General features: G+C 44.6%; 1 protein-coding gene and 1 pseudogene across 4 annotated transcripts in view; one reads left to right on the top strand and one right to left on the bottom strand.

The window, feature by feature from the left end:
- Window positions 1-20,743, top strand: part of LOC142664266 (uncharacterized) — a 29,918-nt gene extending 9,175 nt beyond the window's left edge. For all 4 annotated transcript variants that reach the window (XM_075843514.1, XM_075843470.1, XM_075843321.1 and 1 more), the window contains 3 exons: window positions 5,422-5,519; window positions 5,677-5,782; window positions 19,039-20,743. In XM_075843514.1, coding sequence (XP_075699629.1) covers window positions 5,422-5,519; window positions 5,677-5,782; window positions 19,039-19,934 — 1,100 coding nt within the window. In that variant the 3' untranslated portion in view covers window positions 19,935-20,743. The remainder of the gene's footprint in view (window positions 1-5,421; window positions 5,520-5,676; window positions 5,783-19,038) is intronic.
- The window catches only part of LOC142656808 (uncharacterized), a 609,035-nt pseudogene that overhangs the window by 433,245 nt on the left and 147,873 nt on the right, over window positions 1-27,917 (bottom strand).

Raw genomic sequence — 27,917 nt, 5'->3', positions numbered from 1 at the left:
GCCCTGATGTATTCCGCACAGGTTACATATGACCCCACATTATAAACTGAAACCTCAGTAATACCGCAAACAGAACTACCACCAAGCAAAATCTGCGCTCCAAGATCCAAATGGCGCTGCCTCCCTTCTGAGCCTATGGGAGCCGTGCGGCCGTGGGAACGGCCCAAAATAGGACACGTTCCATTTTTTTCCATTAAAAAATTGGCCGTGTGAATTCCCACATTTGGGGTCTATTGTTCCCACTGAGGCCTTGTCACGGCCTAACTGCTGAAGCCGGACTCTCATCTCCCTGCATGGACTATTCTATGGGGAACCAGTCACCAGCAATTTCACCACTAGACCCAAAGGACCCCCAGGTAGGGTATGAAATATCCTTCTTATTTTTCCCTCTTTTATGTTAAAAAATAAATTGTCTCCAAAGTAATTAGCAAATTAGCTGAGAAGAGTCCCACACTGCCTGTTACCTGAGGAGGAGGAGGTGTCCCACACTGCCTGTTACCTTAGGAGGAGGTGTCCCACACTGCCTGTTACCTGAGGAGGAGGAGGTGTCCCACACTGCCTGTTACCTGAGGAGGAGGAGGAGGTGTCCCACACTGCCTGTTACCTTAGGAGGAGGTGTCCCACACTGCCTGTTACCTGAGGAGGAGGAGGTGTCCCACACTGCCTGTTACCTGAGGAGGAGGAGGTGTCCCACACTGCCTGTTACCTGAGGAGGAGGAGGTGTCCCACACTGCCTGTTACCTGAGGAGGAGGAGGTGTCCCACACTGCCTGTTACCTGAGGAGGAGTCGGGCTGAGAGGCTGGAGGGGTCGCTTCATCCTCTAGAGGCACTATCTTTGGCTCTATAGAACCATGGTTGTGGTATCGTTTTAAAGATAAATCTTAGCTCTGGAGCATCACAGTTCTAGGTGCTATAGAACTGGAGATACAAGCAGTTAAAGACATAGTTGGGGATGCGAGCTGCAGATACAGATCCCATTCCCAACTCTGAAGATTTGAAGTGACCCCCTCCAGCCTCTGTCTGACTCCTCAGAGAACGGGCGGCGTGTGGCTCTTCTCCTCAGAGAACGGGCGGCGTGTGGCTCTTCTCCTCAGAGAACGGGCGGCGTGGGGCTCTTCCCCCTCAGAGAACGGGCGGCGTGGGGCTCTTCCCCCTCAGAGAACGGGCGGCGTGGGGCTCTTCCCCCTCAGAGAACGGGCGGCGTGGGGCTCTTCCCCCTCAGAGAACGGGCGGCGTGGGGCTCTTCCCCCTCAGAGAACGGGCGGCGTGGGGCTCTTCCCCCTCAGAGAACGGGCGGCGTGGGGCTCTTCCCCCTCAGAGAACGGGCGGCGTGGGGCTCTTCCCCCTCAGAGAACGGGCGGCGTGGGGCTCTTCCCCCTCAGAGAACGGGCGGCGTGGGGCTCTTCCCCCTCAGAGAACGGGCGGCGTGGGGCTCTTCCCCCTCAGAGAACGGGCGGCGTGGGGCTCTTCCCCCTCAGAGAACGGGCGGCGTGGGGCTCTTCCCCCTCAGAGAACGGGCGGCGTGGGGCTCTTCCCCCTCAGAGAACGGGCGGCGTGGGGCTCTTCCCCCTCAGAGAACGGGCGGCGTGGGGCTCTTCCCCCTCAGAGAACGGGCGGCGTGGGGCTCTTCCCCCTCAGAGAACGGGCGGCGTGGGGCTCTTCCCCCTCAGAGAACGGGCGGCGTGGGGCTCTTCCCCCTCAGAGAACGGGCGGCGTGGGGCTCTTCCCCCTCAGAGAACGGGCGGCGTGGGGCTCTTCCCCCTCAGAGAACGGGCGGCGTGGGGCTCTTCCCCCTCAGAGAACGGGCGGCGTGGGGCTCTTCCCCCTCAGAGAACGGGCGGCGTGGGGCTCTTCCCCCTCAGAGAACGGGCGGCGTGGGGCTCTTCCCCCTCAGAGAACGGGCGGCGTGGGGCTCTTCCCCCTCAGAGAACGGGCGGCGTGGGGCTCTTCCCCCTCAGAGAACGGGCGGCGTGGGGCTCTTCCGCTCAGAGAACGGGCGGCGTGGGGCTCTTCCGCTCAGAGAACGGGCGGCGTGGGGCTCTTCCCCTCAGAGAACGGGCGGCGTGTGGCTCTTCTCCTCAGAGAACGGGCGGCGTGTGGCTCTTCTCCTCAGAGAACGGGCGGCGTGTGGCTCTTCTCCTCAGAGAACGGGCGGCTCTTCTCCTCAGAGAACGGGCGGCTCTTCTCCTCAGAGAACGGGCGGCTCTTCCCCTCAGAGAACGGGCGGCTCTTCCCCTCAGAGAACGGGCGGCTCTTCCCCTCAGAGAACGGGCGGCGTGGGGCTCTTCTCCTCAGAGAACGGGCGGCTCTTCTCCTCAGAGAACGGGCGGCTCTTCCCCTCAGAGAACGGGCGGCTCTTCCCCTCAGAGAACGGGCGGCGTGGGGCTCTTCCCCCTCAGAGAACGGGCGGCGTGTGGCTCTTCTCCTCAGAGAACGGGCGGCGTGTGGCTCTTCTCCTCAGAGAACGGGCGGCGTGTGGCTCTTCTCCTCAGAGAACGGGCGGCGTGTGGCTCTTCTCCTCAGAGAACGGGCGGCGTGTGGCTCTTCTCCTCAGAGAACGGGCGGCTCTTCTCCTCAGAGAACGGGCGGCTCTTCTCCTCAGAGAACGGGCAGCTCTTCCCCTCAGAGAACGGGCGGCTCTTCCCCTCAGAGAACGGGCGGCTCTTCCCCTCAGAGAACGGGCGGCGTGGGGCTCTTAACTAATTTCAATATGACTTTGAAGGCAATGTTTTTTGTTTGTTTTTAAAAAAAATAGCTAATTGGTAACAAAAAAAGAGGGAAAGTTTAGAAGTATATTTTATACCCTACCTGAGGGTGTTGTTGGTTTAGATCGTGAAAATACTGCTGACAGGTTCTCCTATTAAATGTGGTGTTTTTGTGAGCAAATTTATCTAAACGGTCTAAAACAAAAATTGTTTGTTGCCCATAACAACCAATTACAGCACAGCTTTCATTTTATCACAGCAGTTTAATTAAAGAAAAAATGAGCTCTAATTGGTTGCTTTGGGCATGACCACAACACCTAGAGATAGACAGCAACGTAATACAAGTGGATAATTCCAGCGTTATTCCTATTCAGTCAGCCCATGGATGTCATGTAACCGAATGCCAAAGGTCAATTATAACAGTACAAGGTGACAACAACGAACTGCAGGGGAAAGAAATGCTGAGCTTCAGTGTTTGTCTGATCATCATAATGAAATGTCACCAGAACAAATAGAAGCTGAATCTCAACGCACGTGTAATGTGAATATTGTAGAAGCACAAAACATGAGCCCCGAAAGAAGGGCACGTCTCCGCAATCGAAAGGCACAAAGACCACCCAGAAATAGACAGCAAGATCAGCCTGAAGAAACAATTCAAAGGCTTGAAAACCCAGCTTGGGCGTAGAGTGGATTACGGTGCGCCATTAGACTGGTATTGAGTTGGGAGATCTATCGCTACCTGGAGGGCAGTGTGTGGATACAGTCAGTATAAATATATATGGGGGAACAAAAAATTAAAATAACTATGAAGCAACACGCGGAAAGGGTCCAAGTCTCCTTCCCTGGGAGGATTATCATCCTGCAAAATGAAAGAATTGACCAACAAGAGTTTTCTAGAGCCAATTGTATTTCTTGTACAATGGGCATACAGGGGGGTAGAGTGTTGACACACTGGGGACAGTGATGGCATACCCAGGGGACAGAGTGGTGGCATACAGGGGGTAGAGTGACACACACAGGGGTTCGTGATGGCATACAGGCAACAGAGTGGTAGCATACCCAGGGATAGCAATGGCATACAGTGGACCGTGATGGAATACCTAGAGGACAGGGATGGCATACCCAGGGGACAGAGTGGTGGCATATAGGGGACAATAATGGCATCCAGTGGAGAATGCTCACATATAGGGGAGAGTGATGGCATACCCAGGGGACAGTGATGGCTTGCAGGGGACAGGATGGTGGCATACCCAGGGGACAGTAATTGCATACAACGAGCTTTATTGCTAGTTACATAAAGTGACACATGTCAGATTAGAAAAATAAGGCACTGTGATGAAGGTCAAAACTGGGCTCTAGCAGCCAGGGATTAAAGAGTGCACTGCCATTAGGGAATACAGCTGTCATGAAGGGGTGTACTTAGTCTGCAACAATGTTTAGGTAGGTGGTATGTGTGATAGTAACGTCTTCATAAATGCCAAAACCCAGCAGAACGTTGCCCAGAGCATCACACTGCCTCCACCGGCTTGTCTTCTACCCATAGCTCATTCTGGTGCCATCTCTTCCCCAGGTAAGCGACACACACGCACCCAGCTGTCCACATCATGTAAAATGTGATTTATCAGACTGGGCCGCTTTCTTCTATGCTCCAGACCTGTAGCTCATGTGCTCATTGTAGGCACTTTCAGCAGTGGACGGATCAGCACGGGCACTCTGACCAGTATGCGGCTACATACTCAGTAAGCTGCGATGCTCTGCGTGTTCTGATACATTTCATAGCCAGCAGTAACTTTTTCAGCAATTTGTGCTACAGTAGCTCTTCTGTAGGGTCTGACCAGACGTGCTAACCTTCACTCTCCACACACATCAGTAACCCTGTCGCTAGTTTAGCGGTTGTCCTTCCTCTGGAGTACTTTTGGGAGGTACAAACCACTGTATACCAGAAACACCACACAAAACCGGCTATTTTGGACACGCTCTGACCCAGTCGTCTAGACATCACAATTTAGCTCTTGACTAAGTCACGTGAATCTTTACACTTGTCCATGTTTCCAACACTTCAAGAACTGACTGTTCACTTGCAGACTAATATCTCTCACCCCTGGTCAGGCGCCATTGTCACATCAATGTTATTCACTTCATGTCAGTGGTTTTAATGTCATGTCTGATCATTGTACATATTGAGGAGGACAGTGTGGGTCGTATCGTAGTTTTGTCATGGTCCCACCAAAACCTGTTACCAGTAAATGTAAACATATATCCCCCCCCCCCATTTGCCATAACGTGGGGTTATATAAACTTAGAGCTTTCGCCGACACCTTAGTGGTTCCCCATCCCTTGTGAAGAGAAAACTTGGAGTAATTGTTTCTCATCACTGTGGGTTCTCGCTCTTGAAAGTTAGAATTTCATAATAAGCAGGGGTATTATTCCAGCACATGCTAGGGCAATGCCCTGGGTATTTTTCTGGTTGTATCCGTCTCCTTAGGATGCGGATGCAATTGAATACCATGATGGAGCAGAGATCTGTCGGTGCCCCACCATTAACTCTGGTAGGCCCTATTACGACTGCGGCACTAGGACCTTGGCACGGGCTGAGGAGCACAATATTGTAACTTTGGCTCTGATAAATTAACCTAGACTTGAAGGTGAAGAGAGTAGTGTCTGATAGACAGATATACAGTAGTAGTGTATTCAGTCACTATGTGTTTCCTACAGATGGATCCAGCAGGAGAAATCCACCAGAGAGATGTCCCAGTCCTCTGTATTCCCAGGACTGTTCAGAGGAAAATCACAATATCCCATGGAATCATCAGGTAGATGAGCCCTATACCAGATCTATATACGGGGGTGTGGAAATTTTTGGTCCTGCAGTCATAGATGTGGTCATAGATTTTGGTGGTTTCTTACGTTGATCTGTTAGATTCTTCGCACTATCTGTATTGTATTGAATTGTTACATATGTGAAATCAGGGGGAAGTTCTGACTAATATTAAAGTGGAGGAGGAAGAGTGGGTGAGGGACGATCAACAGTGTCCGAGTGAAGTGGAGGAGGAAATTCCAGGAGGTGTTAACACAGGTATGTAATAATAAATTTAGAAAGTGATTTGGGAGGTTTCTTAAGGTGAGGTTCCTCCTTGGTTCTACATTACAGTAACACTTCAGACCATGTGTTATACATAGTGCAGGACCTGAGGGAGCTGTGACTGCACATAGAAGTTCTCTACAAGGTGTTCTATGAATCCGGTCATGCTCTAGGCTTAGTATAAGTTTTTTTGGGGGCACCAGCTACTATTCACAGCTGCACTAACAGCCGGGATATGAAAAAACTCAGTTTAACCACTTAAACACCGCAATCAATGCTTATAGGGGCTCGCTTTGACACTTCCAGTCTTGACACTGTAAGTTCACACTGGGCGGATACACTGCATAAAGGTACACCGCGTATCTGTCCTGGTGGCCACAGGGAATTCCGGATGAAAAACTGCACCAAATGGTGGTGCAGTTTTATGCCCGGAATGTTCGCTGCGGAAAACTGCAGCATTAGCCGGTCTACTGGCATGCCACCCTCCCGGGATGATGTTTTATCCCAGGAGTCCGTTGCAGCCTATGTTTGGCTGCAGCAGCGTTCACATGGGATGAAATGTCATCCCAGGATGCCGGCCCTCTGACCTCATCTAGACCGACCTCCTGGGATGAAGTTTCATCCCATGTGACCGCTGTCATTGGCTGCAATGGTCACATAGGATGAAACATCATACCAGGAGGCCAGCCTGCTGAATGTCAGGTAAGCATGAGGAGCGTTTTTTTTGGAAGTCGCTATTTTTGCAGCGTAATCGCGATTCTGCCACAAAAGTTACAACACTTGACTGTTGGTTGTGGGTTTTAGATCCCCTTTGAATTCAATGGTGAAAACCCGCAACAAATTACCGGCTATTCTGCAACCACAAGTTGGTTTCTTACAGCACATTTTTTGTGCCATCTTTTTTTTCTTTTTTTTTTGCCCAAGAATGCTGTGGCCACATGTTACATAAAAGTCTATAGCGAAATATAATCCAACAAAATGCTAAATCTTCCTATGGTATGGCGCTCTCTCCCTGTATGCGTAATATAACTGTCCGCCCGTCCCCTCACCCTCCAATTGTCTCTTTACGTATCGTAACTAAGATCTCTTTCATAGTCTATGCAGAGGATCCCCCGTTACCAGGGCTGGCCTTAGGGGTGTGCAACCTGTGCCACTGCGCTGGCTCCCTTCCCCTGCTTATTTCAGAAGCACCCGGGCCCTGCGACTCAGCAGTCGCCTCTCCGCCCGGCTGCTTCACTCAGTGGCGTCACTGCCACTATAGCAGCCATAGCGGCTGCTAGCGGCGACACCGAGCATGAGGGTGCCCGTGCCGGGCCCCCCCCATGGGCGGAGGCACCGCTAGCTGCGGCTTCTACATCGGTAGCAAGGCCACTATAGCAGAGCAGGGAGGTATCTCCCTTCTCTGTTATCTACTAGCGCCAGTGTAGCTCTCTGAAGAAACGGATTCCCTGTGTCGGCCGGGGATTCCGCTCAAGGACGGAGCACTTGCTGTCTCTGTCCATATATGGACAGTGATATTAGGGGCAACTCCTGAAGTGGAATGCCCGTCCACAACGTTGCCGACGCTGTGACCGGGGATTCCACTCCAGGAGAAGCCAGTGATGTCACTGTCCATAAATGCACACAAAACGACAGGGATTTCTCCTGGAGTGGAATCCCTGGTCACAATGTCGCAATGCTGTGGACGTGGATTCCGCTTCAGGAGATGCCCCTGATGTCACTGTCGATATATGGACAAAGACATCAAGCTGAGTGCTCCAGGAGCGGAATCCCCGGTCACAGGGGGATTCTGCTCCTTTAGGGAGCTGCAGCGGCGCTATTTACAGGAAGGGGGATGCTATCTACAAGGGGCTGTGTGGCACTACCTACAAGGGGGCTGTGTGGCACTACCTACAAGGGGGCTGTGTGGCACTACCTACAAGGGGGCTGTGTGGCACTACCTACAAGGGGGCTGTGTGGCACTACCTACAAGGGGGCTGTGTGGCACTACCTACAAGGGGGCTGTGTGGCACTACCTACAAGGGGGCTGTGTGGCACTACCTACAAAGGGGCTGTGTGGCACTACCTACAAGGGGCTGTGTGGCACTACCTACAGGTGGAATCTGCGAGTGGCGGGCTGATGGTCTTCAAGTGGTTTCCACCTCTGACCTCTAATTGAAATGAATAGGAGGCTTAATATATCTGCGGTGCCCGTGTGGTGCTTTTTTTTTTTTTTTTTTTTTTTTTTTTTTTTTTTTTTTTTTTTTTGTTCTTGCATCTTTTGCATTCGCTTCAATGGCTTAAAAAAAAAAAAAAAAGGTCATACAACGCTGTCAATACAAAATTTTTTTTTGCTTTACAAAAAACTCTGCATGAACATACCCTACCAGTGTAGTGCTTGTTTTTAGCCGTTTTCTGTCTTTCTCAAAACAATTTTTGGTAGGGGTGCCCTTAGGAAATGTTTTTTTTCCAGGGGTGCCTCGAGTCCGAAAAGGTTGGGAAACTCTGTACTAGGCTACAGGATCACGCCGGCCTACGCAAGGATCCTGTTGTGGAGCAGCTCAGTTCGTCGTGGGAACGGTGCCTAGAAGAGTTTAAAAAAAAAACTCAATTTTTATGGGGCATTTTTTTTAATGATGGGGGTGGGGTGCCGATAATTTTGCACGGGGCGACCATCTTTCCTAAGGCCGGCCCTGCCCGTTACGATACCCATACAATGTATGACACTTACAAGCCCGGAGCTCTGTAGATTACATTAAAGAGACTCTGTCACCAGATTATAAGTGCCCTATCTCCTACATAAATTGATTGGCGCTGTAATGTAGATAACAGCAGTGGTTTGTATTTTGAAAAACTATAATTTTTGAGCAAGTTATGAGCAAGTTTAGATTTATGCTAATTAGTTTCTTAATAGACAACTGGGCGTGTTTTTACTTTTGACCAACTGGGCGTTGTGAAGAGAAGTGTATGACGCTGGCCAATCAGTGACCAATCAGCGTCATACACTTCTCATTGTTCCAGCCCATTGTTAAGCGTGATTGTGCAGTGAAAGAAGTTGGGCTGGAACAATGAGAAGTGTATGACGCTGATTGGTCAGCGGCGTACACTTCTCTTCACAACGCCCAGTTGGTAAAAAGTAAAAACACGCCCAGTTGTCTATTTAGAAACTAATTAGCATAAATCTAAAATTGCTCATAACTTGCTCAAAAACAATCGGTTTTCAAAATAAAAACCGCTGCTGTTATCTACATTACAGCGCTGAACAGATTATGTGGGAGATCAGGCACTAATAATCTGGTGACAGAGCCTCTTTAACTGCTCACTATAAAGAAGATGCTAGTTACAATACCCATACAGACAAAGCGAGTAGATTTATAAGCCAGGAGCTCTGGAGAAAGGATAAATGCTATCTACAGATTACAGCCTCTAAAAAATAAGCAGTTATAGCATTGACCGAACGAGAGGGAAGATTATTTTCACCTGCAAAGTCCAGATTGGAGGGTGCAGTACAGGAAAAACCAGCTCTGGATGCTGAGAAGCCTGTGCACGGAAGAGTGCTGGCAAGATTGGGGGCACAGGACACAGCCCCTGCTATCCAGTGGATTTAAAAGTGTAGAGCAGAAAAACCAGTCAATGATCGCATGCAAAAGTAAGGTTATACAGAAACTACTCAGGGAGCTTTAAAGGGGTTTTCCAAGTTAAAATTACTATGTGTTAATGTTTGTAATTTATTAATGTAAATACATTTGTAATATACTTACATTTTCCAAATTGGCCCTGTTTTCAGATGCTGCCGTGGGGGTACTTGGCTGGTGACGTCACTCTCTGGCCGCTGTGTTAATCTTCAATCCTCTTCCGGGTATACAACGCGTCACTTGTGACGCGCCGTGTATGGGCTGTTCTGTTGGCCAGCCTGTAACACACATACGCGGTTAACAGCACTAGTTGACTACGCTATTGCTTCCGGCAAAACGACGGATCCGGTGCACAACATCAATGGTGATGGAAACGGAAACCCCTAGTTCCGTTTGTGTCTGTTCAGGGTCCCGTTCTGACGGAAAGTTCAGACGGAATGTCAGAACGGGGCCCCAACGCAGATGTGAACAGAGCCTTACATAATAATTCTGCACACATAGATATTATCTACGAAAGCCAAAACCTCAGTTTTACTTTCTTAAATATTCAGGTTTGAGGTTTATTAACATTTTGGCTTGACCGACAGCACTGTAGTTGTTCAATAATAAAATTAATCCTCAAAAATACAACTTTCCTAATAATTGTGCACACAGTGTAAACTGCTGTTTGGACCCACAGCATGGTTCAGAAGGAAAGGCTTGGCTTTTGGAGCGCATATTTTGCTGGATTGGTTTTTAGGCGCCATGTCGCATTTGCTGAGTCCCTGTAATACTCGATCAGTGTAAACCCACCAAAAGTGACTCCATTTGGGAGACTACACCCCTTGAGGAATTTATGTAAGTTTATGAAAAAAAATTAAATTTCCCCAATGAAATGTAGTTTTAGATGAACATTTTTCATTTTCCCAAGTAACAAAGGAGAGAAAGCACCAACATTTGTAAAGACATTTCTCCCGAGTATGGTAATACCCCATCTGTGGTCAAAAATGGCTGTTTGGGCACATGGCAGGGCTCAGAAGTAAAGGAGTGGTATTTGACTTTTGGAGCGTAGATTTTGCTGGAATGATTTGCGGACGCCATGTCGCATGTGCAAAACCCCTGATGTACCAAAACATAAGTGACCCCATTTTAGAAACTACACCACTAAAGGCATTTATCAAGGGGTGTAGTGAGCATTGAGAACTCACAGGTATTTTTCAGAAATTATTAGTGTGGATGATGCAAAGTGAAAACTGATTTTTCCCACTTATATGCCATTTCATCGTTCAATTTGTTGTGCACAGCTTTTGCCACTGGGGACTCTCACCCCATATATTAAGTGTGTTCTCCTGGGTATAGCAATGCCATACATGTGGACGTAAACTGTTGTGAAGGCACACTGTAGGGCTCAGAAGGGAACTTGGAGCGTGGATTTTGCTTGGTGGTAGTTTTGTTTGTAGTTTTACTGGTATTTCAGGTTATAATGTGGGGGCATATGTAACCTGTGCGGAGAACATCAGGGCATAATAAGGTGGTATAATGATGGGGTAACTAATAAAATGGTCCATAGATATGTGGTAATCCGTTATACACAGGCCAGTGTCGCACTGATAGATGTGTCCTTTCTTATCCCCCTTTTGTAACACACTCCACCTTTTTAGGACTTTTCCTCCTTTGTAGTTTGGGAAATTTTGCTGGGAAAGTGTTGCTCTGGTATAGTACGGGCGCCCTCGCTTCCCTCAGATGTGCTATGGCCCTCCCCTTCCTGATTCCCAAATACTACAGCCTTGATAACCACTTCTTGAAACTGAAGGAATGTTCCCCTTCGGCCAGCACAGCAGGATGCTTTTTAATCACCGCCTTACTAGTGCCATAACTTTTTCTTTGTTTCTCTCCTTGTAGACTTGTTTTTTGCGGGACAAGCTATTTTATTGGTACCATTTTGCGAGACATTCAACTTTTTGATCACTTTTTATGAATTTTTTTTGGAAGAGGATATGACCAAAAACAAGCAATTCTGGATTTTTTCTTTTAATGTTTTTTTCGGCATTCACGTTGCGCCATTAATTGCATGTTAGCTTTATTCTTCTGGTCAATACGATTACGGCGATACCAAATTAATATAGTGGGGTTTTTTTATGTATTGTAGCTACTGCACAATAGAATCCCTTTTTTTTATTTTTTTTTTAAACTTTCGTTTTCTGTGTCGCCATATTCTAAAATCCATATTTTTTATTTTTGCGTCGACAAAGCTGTTCTAGGACTTTTTTTGCGGGACGTGCTGTCGTTTTTATTGGTACTATTTTGGGCTAAATTTGACTTTTTGATCACTTTTTATTCCCTTTTTTTTTTTGGGGAGGAGATGTGATCTAGTAACAGCGATTCTGGTGTCGTTTTTTTATATCTTTTTTTTTCTTTTTCTTACAGCGTTCACAATGCGGGATAAATTATGTCATCACTTTATAGTTTGGGTCGTTAGATGTGGCGATACCAATTAATGTATGTGTGCATGTATGTATATGTGTATTTATTTATTTATTTATTTATTTATATATATATATATATATATATATATATATAGTGTTATTTTTTTCTTTTTTTTTTTTTTTTACAATCGTAAAAGACTTATGGGGAAAAGAAGGCAATTTTGTGTTTTTTTTTTAAACTTTTATTTGTTTTTTGTCCCACTAGGGGTCTGGAAGGTCTGCAACACTGATCGCTTACGGTACCTATGCAGTGCAATGCATTACAGCTGTCATTGTGACACTGTCAGCAAGCCAATTAGGACTTGCCGAAGGTGGGTCCTAACAGGCCTTCCGGACTTGGCAGACCAGGGGGCCGTTGTTAGGCCTCCGGTTGCCATACCATTGATCTCACCCCAGCGATCGCGTAGAGGGGGTGCCGATCAGGCTAAAAACCCCCTAGATGCCGCGGTCGCTATTGTCTGTGGCATTTAAGGGGTTAATTAGCCAGATCGGAGCCTTGCTCCGGTCCTGGCTATTAGGGCAAGGTGTCAGCTATGATTTATAGAGCTGACACCAGTCAGTAATGGCGCGGGCTCAGCTTCTGAGCTTACGTTATCACCGCGATGGAACTGTACTTCGGTTTGTGGGAACCGCTTTCCTGCAGACCCCTCTTCCACCTCCAGAGGTCTGTTCTGTCAGAACTACCTAAGAAGCCAAGAAGAAGCCGATAGAAATGGCCTGCACAGTCTCCAGATTTAAAGCCCATTGAGCTTGTTTGGGATGAACTTGACAGAAGAATGAAAGCAAAGCAACCTACAAGCAGGGCTGGCCTTAGGATAGATGGTGCCCCGTGTGAAATTATCTTTCGGCACCCCACTCCATCACAAAGAAAACTGCCCCATAAAAAGATATAATGCCGTATATAGTGCCCCCACACAGTATAATGCCCCTTTAGTGCCCCCTATACAGTATATTAATAATATTTAAGAATATAATATATTATAACCCCTTCTAGGACACAGTATTTTGTTCTCTAATTGTTCCACACACCGTATTATCCCCCCTGTAGTGCCCCTACACAGTATAATGTTCACTTAGTAATGCCTTCCTCTTCTGGCTGCCACCCCCCCCCCCCCCGCCATGTAGATAGTCGCCCCTTCTAGATTGTTCCATACAGTCTCCCTGTAGACAGTGCCATAATCCCCCACCTCCTCCTTGTAGACAGTGCCACACAGCCCACACCTCCCCATTGTAGATTGTGCCATACGTGCCCCCAAACAAAAATAAAAATTGTACTCACCTAGGCCCCGTTCCCACGATGAACTGAGCTGCTCCACAACGGGATCCTTGCGTAGGCCAGTGTGATCCTGTAGCCTAGTACAGAGTCTCCCAACCTTTTCTGGCTCTAGGCAGCACTCGAAAAATAAAATTTCCTCAGCGCGCCCCTACCAAAAATTGTTTCAAGAAAGACAGAAAATGGCTAAAAACAAGCACCACACTCGTAGGGTATGTTCACACAGCGTTTTTTTGGAAGGCAAAAGTCTGCCTCAAAATTCCTTCAGGACAGCGTTATTTGACTTTTTTTGTGTTCTTTTTTAAGCCGTTGAAGCAAATGCAAAAGATGCAGGCAAAAAAGCACTCCAAACGAGCGCAGAAGGTATTTTCTGCCTCCTATTAATTTGGAGGTCAGAGGTGGAAATCACTTGAAGACTATCAGTCCCCCTTTCACAGTAAAATGACCATCAGCCCGCCACTCACAGATTCCCCCTGTAGATGGTGCCACACAGCCCTCTGTAGATGGTGCCACACAGCCCCCTGTAGGTGGTGCCGCACAGCCCCCTGTAGGTGGTGCCGCACAGCCCCCTGTAGGTGGTGCCGCACAGCCGCCTGTAGGTGGTGCCGCACAGCCCCCTGTAGGTGGTGCCGCACAGCCCCCTGTAGGTGGTGCCGCACAGCCCCCTGTTGGTGGTGCCGCACAGCCCCCTGTTGGTGGTGCCGCACAGCCCCCTTGTAGGTGGTGCCGCACAGCCCCCTGTAGGTAGTGCCACACAGCCCCCTGTAGGTAGTGCCACACAGCCCCCTTGTAGGTAGTGCCACACAGCCCCCTTGTAGGTAGTGCCACACACCCCCCCCTTGTAGGTAGTGCCACACCCCCCCCTTGTAGGTAGTGCCACACACCCCCCTTGTAGGTAGTGCCACACACCCCCCGACAGTGACATCAAGAACTTTTCCTGGAGTGGAATCCCAGGAGACAGCGTCGGCAACGCTGTGGACGGGGATTCCGTTCAGGAGTTGCCCCTGATGTCATTGTCCACAGGGCTGCCATCAGGAATTTCTAAGCCCGATACAGCTAAGATGTCTGGGCCCCCCTCTGTTACCAGGGGTGGGCCACGGAAAGTGTGGCACTCACGTTTGTACGTTATACACATAAACTGATTTTGGTGCTGATGTCAATTACAGTGAACGAAACCATGGAGCAGGCAGTGACCAGTTAATGCTCTGGATTTTGATCTATTTAGCTAAAATGTATCCGACTGTATGGCATACAGTGGGATACGTCACCCGGGGAATGGCCCAGGGGATTCCGTCCCTGGAGAATACCCTGACGTCACTTTACATATATGGACAGTGATGTCAGGAGCTTTCCCAGGGAAAAAGTCCATGGGTAGAGCACTTGTGATGCTCTGCCTGGGGACTCCGGCATTGGGAAGCTCCCGACATCACTGTCCACATACTAATGAATCACGTCCGTGTGCTGTGTGCTGTGTGTTGAAACAACGCACAGCACACGGACCCATTGATTTCAATGGGGCCATTAACACATGCGTGATTTTTCATGCAACGAGAGTCCGTTGCGTGAAACTCACTGCATGTCCTATATTGGTGCGTTATCACGCACCTACGCGCCCTTTGAAGTCAGTGGGTGCGTGAAAATCACGCACCGCACAAGGATGCACATGCGTGTGCGGTGAGTGATTCGCGCATCAATTCAATTGCTAATAATAATTTTAAAAAAATGATGTGGTTTTCGAGTGCGTGAATAACGCATGCCACTCGCAAAGCACACTAATGCATAATGCAACACACATGGACCAGATTCACCGTGTGAATCTGATCCGCTCGTGTGAATGAGGCCCAAAATCGCAGCAAAAAAGTGATTTGACTGCCCTGTGAGAATATAGCCTAACAGCACTATTTTTTAATGTTTTGTATCCTTTTTTGTTCATGCAATTATCGTAATCCCGGCACAAATCACACGGTTTTGCCGCGATTGCGAAAATTGCGGCAAAAAAACGCTAGGGAAACGAAAAAAAAAACAAAAAAACATTTTAACATACTTTTATATATTCTACAAGTGGGGTTAGGAGGGTTGGGAAGCAGGATGGAGGGAGGGTGACACTCACCAGCCTGCAGGTCCAGTCAGCTGTGTAGAGAAGGACGTGTCTGGGGGGCGGAATCTCCACACGGAGCTTTTGCTTCTCCTGCTGCATCTTCCCCTTCTGTTATTCCTCTACGATGCTGAAGTTGGTTTCTTATTCGTCCAGTTCGTGAAGTTACAACAGGTCTGCAGGGGGGCGTGAGCGTTGTGAAGGGGGGCCCGCGAGGGGGAGTGGGGGGCCGACAGTCCAGGGGTGACGACGTTTGCCCGACGGGCCCTTTTCCTTCAGCCATGTAGCCGGGCCCCTGACGGGAGTACCACTAGTACTGCCCTGATAACGGCCCTGACTCCATATATGGACAGTGACATCAAGTGCTCCGCCTAGGAGCGCAATCCCCGGCAACACGGGGATTCCGCTCCTTCAGGGAGCTACAGTGGTGCTAATAGATAGCAGAGCGGGGAGATACCTCCCTGCTCTGCTAAGGTATTCAGTAGTACCTGCGTCTTAAGGATGCATATACTATTGAATGTGGTGTCGCTAACGCTGTAGCAGCCGCAGCGGCTGTTAGCGGTGCCGCCGGCCATGGGGGGGGCGCGTCCCGATGGGCGGCACAAGCGCTCTCGTGCCCGTTGTCGCCGCCAGCATGCACTATGGCTGCTACAGTGGTAGCGATGCCAATGACAGAAGCGCCCAAATGGTAAAGCAGCTGCTGAGTTGCTGGGCCCGGGCACTTCTGAAACCAGCAGGGGAAGGGACCCAGCGCAGCGCCCCCTTACACCTGCTGGAGTGCATCACAAGGGCACAGGTCGCACACCCCTAATGCCGTCCCAGCCTACAAGTAGAGCAGATTTGTGGGAACTTCTGCACCAATGTTGGGAAGAGGTTTCTGAACAATATCTAAATGCATTTGTAGAAAGAATTCCTCAATTGTGTAAAGCTGTTATATCATCTAGAAGTGGCAACTCTGAAGAGTCAAAAATCTAGATTTAATTTGTTGAAACAAAGTTAATCCATTATTTTTATTCATCTCAACTTGTTTATTTCTGCTATGCTTTCATTTCAAAGTACATTTAAAACATTAAACTGTGTAAATATCAATAAAAACTGGAAAAATGTAGGTGTTCTAAAACTTTTGACCGGTAGTTTATATATACAGCGCATGTCGGAAAGGGGTTAAGCATAATTTTGGTATACTCCACATTAGGGCTGGGCGATTATGACATAAATCAAAATCACTATTAATCGTGGTTACATGTTCAATTTATCAACTATTATTTAGGCAACACCCCTTTTTACTTGCCATGCCCCCTATTTGCATGCTATGCCATTGAAGTAGTATTTATGCCCTGAGCCTGCTGTATACTATTGTATATAATATCCCCCTGACACTAGAATTGTATATAAAATCCCCCCCGACACTGCCACCACATAGTAAAATTCCCTTACAAATGCCCTCCACACAGTATAATGCCCTATAGCTGCCCTCCATACAGTATAATTCCCCTTCAACTGCCGTTTACACAGTATAATGCCCCCATAATTGCCCTCCACACAATATAAAATCCCCTATAGCGGTCTCCTCATAGTATAATGTCCCATAGCTGCCCCCACGCTGTATAATGCCCCCACATAGTCCCAATAGTGCCTAATAAAAACATACCCCCTAACTCCTATCCAACGACATGTGGAGGAGATCCCTCTGCTCCTCCGGTCTGTGTGGCTCGGCACAGAGAGGCGAGAAGATGTCACTGCCTCACGCATTTCTGCGCCGAGTAGTGAATGGTAGAGCAGGGACCTTACGACCCCCTGCTCTACCATTGGATTTAACTATATCTGTGTCCTAATGACACATTTTTATTAATTGCCCATCCCTAGTCAACATGAATAGAAAAAAATAAAAAACACATACATTTTGGTGATATTCTTTGTACATTGTAATATATTCGGTTCAGCCATTACAAATCTTCTAATAACAGCTGAGAAGAAAGATCCTCATTATAGTGCTATATTTAATATGAGGCCAGGGACAAGAATTGAGCAACTATTAGAAAACACACAAGGTATCCATGACAACTCTGCACACAAGGGAACATGTGGTCTTTAGGATATTTCCGTTGTACAACCTTAGGCTGCAATATCGAGGAATACGATCCCCACTATAATCTACTGTACACTAAATAGCTTTTTTGGAACTTATCTTCTGGTAGGTTTCCTTTTGAGCTTTTATAGTGGCTTTAACAATGTGTTGTTTTTTTTGTTGTTAAAATATTCGGGGTAATCTTTCAGATCCATTATTATTAGGAAGCTTTCACATTTAATTGTTGTACATACAACGACCTTTCAGTGATGATAACCTGCACCACTTCACGAGGTCCACCTTTTTAGTACTTGATAGAAGCCTCTTTCTCCTTAGAACCTCTTTCCCCTGAATTCTTCACACTGCTGTGTTCGGACCATATGTTGGCCGTATTTCCCATACCAAACACAGTTTAGGGGGCCAGACTCCTAGCATTATAGTCATCCATGATGCTTCGAGTCAATGCCTCTCCGCGGGACTACCATACTAAAATCAGGATTGCAGTATGGGACAGTATTCCTGCAGGGACACCTGGCATTGTAGATAACTGATGCTAGAAGTCCGGCTACCTGAACGGTGTTTGGTCCAGAAAATGCGACCGACATACGGTCTGAACACGGCTGTGTGAAGCTGGCCTTAGTGGAATGAATTCAACAATGTACCGGAAACCTTTAATTCAGATTCTGATCGATAACCTCACTCTATCTATTTCATTACATAATAAGTGTGTTCGATAAAATTGAGATCAGGTGACTGCTCAGACATTAGGATATACAGACCTTATTGTCATGTTGGTGAATTCAGCCTGAGATGTGTGGTTTGTCTTTTTGCACATTATCTTGTTAAATGTAGACAATGCCTAAGGTTAGATTTGTCAGTAAAAATATTAAAGTGACCCTCCGGGATCAGGACAAAATTATAAATGTGATGGGGTATATGGAGTAATATTGCTTGGTGCCCTTCAGTTGTGCCCCTCTGCAATTGATCCACTGTTTTAGAGTCCCCTCTGTGTTGTCTCAAAATAGCCATAGCGCTTCTCAAAGTATAAGACACTTCCTCTGTTCACGGATTGGACAAAACTGCTCACCTGAGCAGCTGTGGCCAATCTGAGAACAGTGGGAGTGTCTCATGTTCGTAGTCCTAAGAAGCCATTTTGGGACAGTACAGAGGGGACCCTAAAACGGCAAATCCACGTCAGAGGGGCACAAATGAAGGGCACCAGGTAATGTTACTCCAGATACACTATCATATTTAAAACGTTGTCCCGGCACCAGAGGGTCGCTTTGTTGTTGTATTATAGTGAATACCAATTGGTATTGAAGGACCAAATGTGTTGGTAGAGGACAGGCTTGATGGCCGGATAATCTTGTGCTCGCATGTTTTTGTTTTATTAAGTCAAGGTTTATGTAATAAAAGTGGTTACTAGACATAGACCAGAAACCCGGACTTTATCAGTGATATATAAGTTTGATAACAATAGAAAATATAAGGCTGAAATCACACATGTAGTTTTTGTGGCAGTTGTTGGTTTTTGTTTATTTTTTTTGCCAAAGCTTGGATTAGATTCAAAAGGAATTACATATACTTCTCCTTCCTGCTGGATCTACTTTTTGCTTTGATTAAAAAATAACTGCATCAAAACTGCATGTGCGTGTTTTCAGCCTAATATGAATGTTATATATCGGTATACTTTGTGGTTTACAAAAAGATAATGAAATTCATCCTAATTCTACAGAAAACTCCAGTAAGAAGTCTAAGGGAAACATCATGCTATCAATAAATTATAAAGTAGAAGATGAAGATATCATGCAGCAGTCTTCAGGAGAAAACTTCATTACCCTTAATGTACATCCAGGACTTTACAGTACAGATCGATTATATAATTCCCCTAATCACGAGGAACCTTCTACTGGCCAATCACAGATTGTTACTACAAGTACAGCTCAGAAAGGGGGTAAAAGCTTTCAATATGGTAAACAGTTCACAAAGATTTCAGGTAGTTTTACAAAGCGAAGAATTCATACAAAAGAGAAGCCGTATTCATGTTCAGAATGTGGTAAATGTTTTCCACGAAAATCACAGCTTGTTGTGCATGAGAGACGTCACACAGGTGAAAAGCCATATTCATGTTCAGAATGTGGAAAGTGCTTTATAGATAAATCATATATGGTTTTACATCAGAGAAGTCATAAAGGAGAGCAGCCGTATTCATGTTCAGAATGTGGGAAATGTTTTCCACGAAAATCACAGCTTGCTGTACATGAGAGACGTCACACAGGTGAAAAGCCGTATTCATGTTCAGAATGTGGGAAATGTTTTACGCAAAAATCAAGTCTTGTTACACATTGGAGAAGTCACACAGGAGAGAAGCCGTATTCATGTTCAGAATGTGGAAAATGTTTTGCCCGAAACACATATCTTGTTACACATGAGAGAATTCACACAGGAGAGAAGCCATTTTCATGTTCAGAATGTGGGAAGTATTTTACAGATAAATCAAGTCTTGTTGTACATAAGAGGATTCACACCGGCGAGAAACCATATTCATGTTCAGCATGTGGAAAATGTTTTATTACTAAAGGCAAACTTCGGGATCATCAGAAAAGCCACATAGGGAAGAATAATAATTAATAAGAGCAAATTAAACTATAAATAGTTCTGCTAACACCAAACCAGATTCACAGTATTGATTAAGTATATAAGCGCTTTATTAGGACTTGATATGGCTACGCATTTCGACACTGCATTAGTGTCTTCCTCAGGCCTTGAACATACTAGTCAAGCGAGCACAACTTATGTATTGTAGTCCAATTATATCAACTGTTTTAAAAAAAAAAAAAAAAAACACGCCAAAAGAGTAACTGCTCTCTGACGTCAGAGGGCAGTTTAACAGGAAAGAAGGGAAATTGTGTTCATTTAGTGACGCAAAAGGAAGTCACAATGTAGCACAAAGTCAATATACATAAAGATAGATACATAAAGCAGGGATAAAATGAAAATCAAAATAAATAACATTATAAACATAATTCATATTTGGTGGGACTGACGCGGGGTGGTTGGCTGGTTCCATGCCCATGCTTTCATTCTCACTGGTGTTGAGGACCATGCGGGAAGGGGGAGGCGAGCCGGTAGTTTGCTTAATTTGTATATCCCCTCACCTGACCTATTTAATATATTGAGACGGTGAGCTCAATGGTTATATTTATGACTGTTATGTATTGTTTTATCTGTATTTTTTTTTTCTTTCTCTCCCTGTCACCCCCCCCCCCCCCCAATTATGTGGATGTCTGAAATGGTCCGGTCGTATTCATCTGACATTCATTGAGATATATTTGCCGTTTTGGATGCATCTTTGTTTTATTTTCACGATTCCTCTTCTTTGTTTATTTTCTCTTTGTTATTATATTTTATGTTACTCATACCCCATCCCCTCTTTACTTTTTGTATCCTTTATTGAAAAATGTTAATAAAAACCATTTTGAAAATATAATTCATATATGTACATATAATAACGTTGTGCCGGAAAATAAGAGCACAAGTCAGCGAGCGGTGGACAAAAGCATCGATCAGCGGAGCAAAACAAGTCTTAGAAGTGGGTAGAGGGTTGGGGTAATAAAAAAAAAAAAGGAAAATGGATTTGGGAAACAAATGATCCATTACTGAGGCGAGTCTCCGATCAACAAAAAGCGCTGAGGCAACTAGAGCGTCCCCGTTGTCATGGAGGCTTCATTAAGGGAAGAAACTACGGCAAGAGAGGAGGGACAAACTAAAAAAGCAAAATATCAAGCCCACTTGCGGGGAACTCAGTGTAGACAAGGGAAAAGTTAGAGAGGAAAACGGAGCAGAATTCGAGAAAATGTGTGGATATGGAGGATAAGATCATTACTAGAGGCAGTAACAAAGAGTGAATATGTGGTTTATTACAAGATATGTTGTGGAAGATTTACAAGAATGTGACAATAAATAAAAGCATCCACATCAAAAAAATAGATAAATATATATATATATATATATAATACTTAGAAGTAAAGGATAATAATAACGTTTCATGTACAGTGAAACACCTTGTCTGAACACTTTTCAAGGGAATGCTTAACCCCTTTTTTCAAACCTGACGTGTCACTTTCTGTGGTAATAACTTTGGATTGCTTTTATGTATCCAAGCGATTCTGAGATTGTTTTCTCGTGACACTTTTTATGTTAGTGGTAAAATTTTGTCGATATATTCAGTGTTTATTTGTGAAAAACACCAAAATTCAGAGAATATTTGTAAAATTTTGAATTTTTCTAAATTTAAATGTATTTTGCTTGTAAGACAGATAGTAGTACCACACAAAATAGTTACTAGTTAACATTTACCATATGTCTACCTTATGTTAGCATCGTTTTTTTAAAAATCCTTTTATTTTTCTAGGACGTTACAAGGCTTATAACTTTATCAGCAATTTCTCACATTTTCCAGAAAATGTCAAAATGCTTTTTTTTCAGAGGCCAGTTTACATATTAGAAAGTCCCCATAAATCACCCCATTTTAAAACCTGCACCCCTCAAAGTATTCAAAACCGCATTCAGAATGTTTCTTAACCCCTTAGGCGGTTCACATTTTTCCCAAAATTCATTTGTAATAATTTTTTTTCTGTAATGCAGATGGTTTTACCAGAGAAACGCAACTCATTATTTATTGCCCAGATTCTGCAGGTTTTTTTTTGTTTTTTTTTTAAGTCTTAATTTTTATTGAAAGATTTTATACAATACAGAGAAAACAAAAACCGCAAAATACACACAATACTGTTCGTAATAGACTGACATTCCATACAAGTGAAACACTTCTCAAATTATCCATTGAAGGTCACAATTAAATATAGTATTTTGAATGAGTCCAAGAATTCCATCTCCTCAGATTCCGACCATGAAGACTTAAATCAGAAACTAAATCTGTTTCATGATAACATCGGTTATTAACCCTTCTAATGACCTCCTGTAACGAAGGGAAAATCAGAGATTTCCAAGATTGTGCGATGGCCAATCTAGTGGCTATAAGAATACGGTGGATAAGTAATCTACCCAACGGGTCTATTTCCCCTAGATTAATATCCAAAATTGCTATGGCAGGGGATAACGGCACAGGAACTTGTACGAATTCCGAAATAAGTGCAAATACCTGAACCCAAAGGCCAGACACTGATGGACATGACCACCACATATATAAAGGGGATCCTATTTGTCCGCAACCTCTCCAACAAAGTTTAGAAGAACCAGTGAAGATATATGCTAGTCTGGAAGGTGTTAAATACCACCTCATGTGCATTTTCCGCATTAATTCAGTATGATTTACACATTTAGAGTGTTTTGCGGCCCAATTGGAAGGTTTAATCCAGGTATCCTCCGAAAAAACTACTCCCAGTTCCCTTTTCCATTTGAACATATAACTTGTTTTACCCTTATTGTCCAAAGCAAGGATCAAATCATAAAATTGTGGTAAACCCTTTGAATATCCCTGCCACTTAAGTAGGAATTTGTGGAATGCAGTGAAATTGGTAGGTGAGTGAGGAAGTTTCATGGATTGGATACAATGTCTGATTTGCAAATATTGGTATAAAAGGTTATGAGAGAGTTGATAGACCTTCTGTAAGTCTTCAAACGTCTGAAAAGTGTCAGTCATAAAAATCAGAAATAACCTTCATACCTGCGGTAATCCAAGGAGACATGGAAATATGAGGAATAAAGAACTCAAGAACAGAAAGTGGAATACATTCTTTCGTCACATGAACCCACTTATTTTTGCAAACATATCTTACCCACACCTGTAACGAACCGGTCATAGAAGTCAAAGTAAATTTAGGTACGTTAGCTCCTAATAAAGTTGCTAAAAGAGTAGATTTAAATGAAAATTTAGGGTGACTATTCTCTTCCAAGACAGCCCACAAATAGGGGGTCACATCTTTCCAAAGGGGATGTATTTGGTCTGCAATAGCCACTACGTTATAGGCTACAACATTTGGTACCCCCATCCCTCCATTTTTTTATTTTACGATAAAGGCGATTCTTAGCTACTCTAGCTCTCTTATTCCAAATAAAATTAAGAAATAAGGATTGGAGTGGTGCTGTAATAGAACCTAGAAGGATATATGGAATAGTTCTGCAAAGAAATTTGGGGAGCAAAAACATCTTAACTAATTTAATTCTAGCGAACCATGAAAGATGAAGATTTTCAAATTGTATACAATCCTGTTTAAGGGACCCAATAAGAGAAGAAAAATTAGTAGGAATTACCTGAGCGGGGTTGGAAGTGAGCGTAATCCCCAAATATTTTAGACCTGAGTCCGCCGAAGCAAATTTAAATTTAGAGATAGACGCTCTCATTTGTGGGGAAATATGAATAGGCATCATGGAGGATTTAGCAACATTTAATTTATAAAAGGAGACTGCTGAATAAGATTTTATAACTAAGTATTGCAGGAATCGTTGTTAGAGGCGATTTACAAAACAACAAGACGTCATCCGCATACAACCCGATTTTGTGCTCATTAGGGCCTACCTGGAGGCCCTGGATGTCGGGAACTACGTATAAGTTCAGCAAATGGTTCCATACAGAGGGTAAAAATTAATGGGGACAACGGACACCCTTGACGAGTGCCATTACTGATTTGAATATGTTTAGAAAATAAACCAGACGTAAAAATCTGGGCCGATGGAGAGGTATATAAAGAAAGGATTGCATCCTTAATAAAGGCTTGAAAACCAAATTTGTCCAGGACAGCTTCTAGAAAATGCCAATTAACCCTGTCAAAGGCTTTTTCCGCATCCAATGAAATCAGCACCACAGGGACCTTCAAGTTATGCACAATTTGGATTAAATCAAGACCCCTTCTAGTTCCGTCTCTGACCTGACGGCCTAAAATAAAGCCCACCTGGTCTGGAGCAATCAGAGAAGCTAGGCACCTGTTAAGTCTAGAAGCCAGTAATTTAGCAGAGTTTTATATCATTATTTAACAGTGAAATCGGCCTAAAATTAGCAGGAGAATCAGGGGGTTTCCCAGGTTTAGGGATAGTAACAATTATGGCTTTCAACATTTCCACGGGAGGGGAGCCATTAAGCGCTATATTCTTTACCAAACCAAGAAAGTACGGGGACAGAACGTTAATAAAAGTTTTATAATACTCTTTGGGAAGACCATCTGGGCCTGGGGTCTTATTTTGTTTTGAGGATCTAATAAGTGTCCTGACTTCCTGCTCCGAAATAGGGTCGTTTAGGCTATTCAATTGTTGATCAGATAGTTTTGGTAAATTCAGGGCTGACAAAAATTCCCGAGCTTTTTCTAAAGTTACTTATGGAAGAGAAGGATCATCCTTCAAATTATACATATCACTATAGTAATCTGCGAACGCATCTGCTATTTTTTGAGGATCATAAGTATCCACGCCATCTTTCGCTTTGAGGTGAGAGATATTAGCTTTAGCGGATTTATTTTTTACTCTATTCGCCAATAATTTGCTAGGCCTGTCGCCCTGAGTGTAGAAATTCCATTTCATAAGTTTCAAATTCGTTTCATAATAGCCCAAATTCAAGGATTTCAACTTATTTCGTAAATTTTTCAATATATCTATATAACCTGGTAAAGGAATTTGTTTCATTAACCCCTCATATTGTTGGATTTTATGTAAGAGATCATCTACTTCTCGGGATCTTTCTTTTTTGGCCCTAGACGCTACTTGTATAATTAAACCTCTCACAAAGGCTTTATGGGTACACCATAATACTTCTGGTGAAGATGCAGAGGGAGCGTTCATTTAAAAAAACTCAGATAAGCCCTTTTCAATGTACTCTTGAACCTTTGGGGACTTCAAAACGTGCGTCCTAAGTCTCCAAGGGGATCTAGGAGGTAAGTAATATTTGTCAGAAATTACTAGCTCGATAGGAGCATGGTCTGACCAAGTTATAGATCCTATATTTGAAGATATAGAATTTAAAAGGATACCTCTATCCACCAGAAACATGTCTATCCTAGAATAAATCTGATGAGAAGAAAAGAAGGAATAGTCTCTCTCTGAAGCATTCTGGTATCTCCAAACATCATGGAGGTTTTCCTCTAGTAAAATATCACTTATATCAGGAGACCCTCTAGCAGAGGGTACAGATCTATCTAATCGAGCATGCGTAACTATATTAAAGTCTCCGCAAACGACCAACCCCCCTTGTTGAATAGCTTTAGCTTTTTTAATAAGTTTTCTAATAAAGGACTGTTGTCTCGAATTAGGAGCATACACCGATACAATAGTGAAAGTAATGCCATTAAGTTCACAAATCAGGATCACATAGCTACCCTTTGGATTACATCTTTAACATGTTTAAACGCAACTGTGTTTTTAACAGCTATGGATACTCCCACCTTTTTCTTATCAATGGAAGCTGAAAAAACATGAGGAAATCTAGAATGTTTAAGGAGAGAAGCATCTTTAGCACACAAATGAGATTCTTGGATACATAAAACATCACATCTCGATTTAACTGCTTTCCAAAGAAGCGACCTTTTAAATGGAGAATTCAAACCATGGACATTTAAGGAAAGAAACTTGATTCCCATCAATGGTACCGCAACAGAGTCAGGAATTAATCAATCTTATTATTAACACACAACAGTATATAACTGATGAACAGTAGAACCAATATCCATCTTGCAGGGAAAAAACAACGGAGGCAAAAGTCTGTGGAACTTCTTTACCCTCTATCAAAGAGCCACAAATCGAACCAAGCAGAAAGTTACACACTTATTTGAAGCTCAGCTATCGAAAAGTGAAGCAGACATGGACAGTTTGAATCCTCAACTCTGCGCTTAGAACGAGTAATCTTTTCAGACCAGAGAGGCGTCATCATTTCTGGTCTTGCGCCTTGATTACGAACCGGACTGTTAGGTGGGGTTAAAAGGAGACCCCAGGTGTGAAGAAGATCTCTTGCATCCGCCGGGGAGAAACGCACATGTTGAGACCCATTTCTTGAAATTATTAGCATGACCGGAAATCCCCATTTGTACAGGATTCGTTTTTCTCTCAGGAGTTTGGTCATAGGTAAGTATTCCTTTCTCCGTAGCATAGTAGCTGCCGATAGGTCTGGATAAATTGATACATCTTTAAATTTATCCGGAAGGTCTGGAGAGGTTTTTAGAGCTTTCAAAAAATCATCCTTGACATGGTAGAAATGGATACGAGCAATAGCATCCCTAGCAAGATGGGCAGCAATATGACGCGGCTTGGGCATCCGATGGATTCTATCAATGGTGAGGTCAAGCTCAGATCTTTGAGGAAGTACCCCGGACATAAGCTCTTTCAGGTATGGAGATAACAAATCTGGTGTAATAGATTCTGGAATTCCCCGAATTCATACATTATTTCTCCTAGATCTATCTTCCAGATCTAGAACTTTGGTAGAAAGTCTCTGAACTTCTTCTTCTAAGGTAGCATTAGCATCAATCAAGGAGTTGTGAGATTTAGCAAAAGCCGCCATCTTGTTTTCAATATGATCTGTACGAGTAGCAATGGATTGAATGTCCGCCCTTAACTCCCCCAAGGCTTGTCTAATATCTGTTTGAAGAGAATCTCTCAATGAGTCTTAAAGCTTTTTAATCACTGCTTCTGACACAGGGTGAGAGTCTAGGGGATCATGCATCTCACCATTTAGAGAGTCTGCTCTAGACGAGGGGGTAGGAGAGGATGGGGGAATTGATGTACTTCTATTCACATCCAAGGACTGAGACAAAGAATGTTGAAAGAACTCTGTGAGTTTCGTGGGTTTGGACTTGGCATTTTTCTTCGTTGTGCCACCCATGGTGAAATGAAAACAGTATGTATTCAGTTAAATATATAATATGCGACTCGTAAATGGAGAGGATTTCTCACATCCAAATAGTGACTCCAGCATGAAGGAGTAGGACCAGGCAGGTGTAGTGCAGGACACTTGTATATATTTAAATAAGTAACAGACGCTTTGTATTGCAATGGCAGGCAGTTGTGAAGTGAGCAGACAGTGCCAAATTCAAAATGTCTCAGTGTTTCAGAGGAGACGTACTCACTGGGGAGAGGAGGAATGATGTCTGATGTAGCCGGCGTATTCAGTAGGATATTCAGCAGCTGCTGCGAGCAGAGGAAGGACTGAAGAAGCAGGGGGATGGTAGATTCGTCTAGCAGGCATACACTGTGCCTGCAGATGCTGAGCAGCAAGCACACTACTCCGTGCAGCTCAACAACGGCTGGTCTCCAGCTCCACTTTAGTCCCCGGCTGCCACGTGTCTGAGGCCGCGTCCACACCGAGAAGGGCCGACATGCAGGAGATACGCCGGAAGCTCTGAATCCCGCTGTCTCCTCACTCCACTCGTACCCGGGTAATCCCTGGTTAATAATATCCGTCCACTTCCACAATTGTGGTTTATATGAGCCATTTTGTTCTTCAATTAGCGGGAGCGAAGTAACTTAGGCGTCCGCTCTCCTGCTGGTCCAGGCCACGCCCCCAGATTCTGCAGTTTTTAGAAATATCCCACAGTGGCCCTTGTGTCCTAATAGACACAGGCCTCAGAAGCAAAGTAGCATTTAGTAGATTTTGGGGCCTCTTTTTTTTAGAAT

The sequence above is a fragment of the Rhinoderma darwinii genome, chromosome 1 (genome assembly GCF_050947455.1).
Source record: "Rhinoderma darwinii isolate aRhiDar2 chromosome 1, aRhiDar2.hap1, whole genome shotgun sequence".
Lineage (NCBI taxonomy): Eukaryota > Metazoa > Chordata > Amphibia > Anura > Rhinodermatidae > Rhinoderma > Rhinoderma darwinii.
The sequence above is the reverse complement of the archived record's forward strand: the minus strand, read 5'-3'. Positions and strand labels throughout refer to the sequence as shown.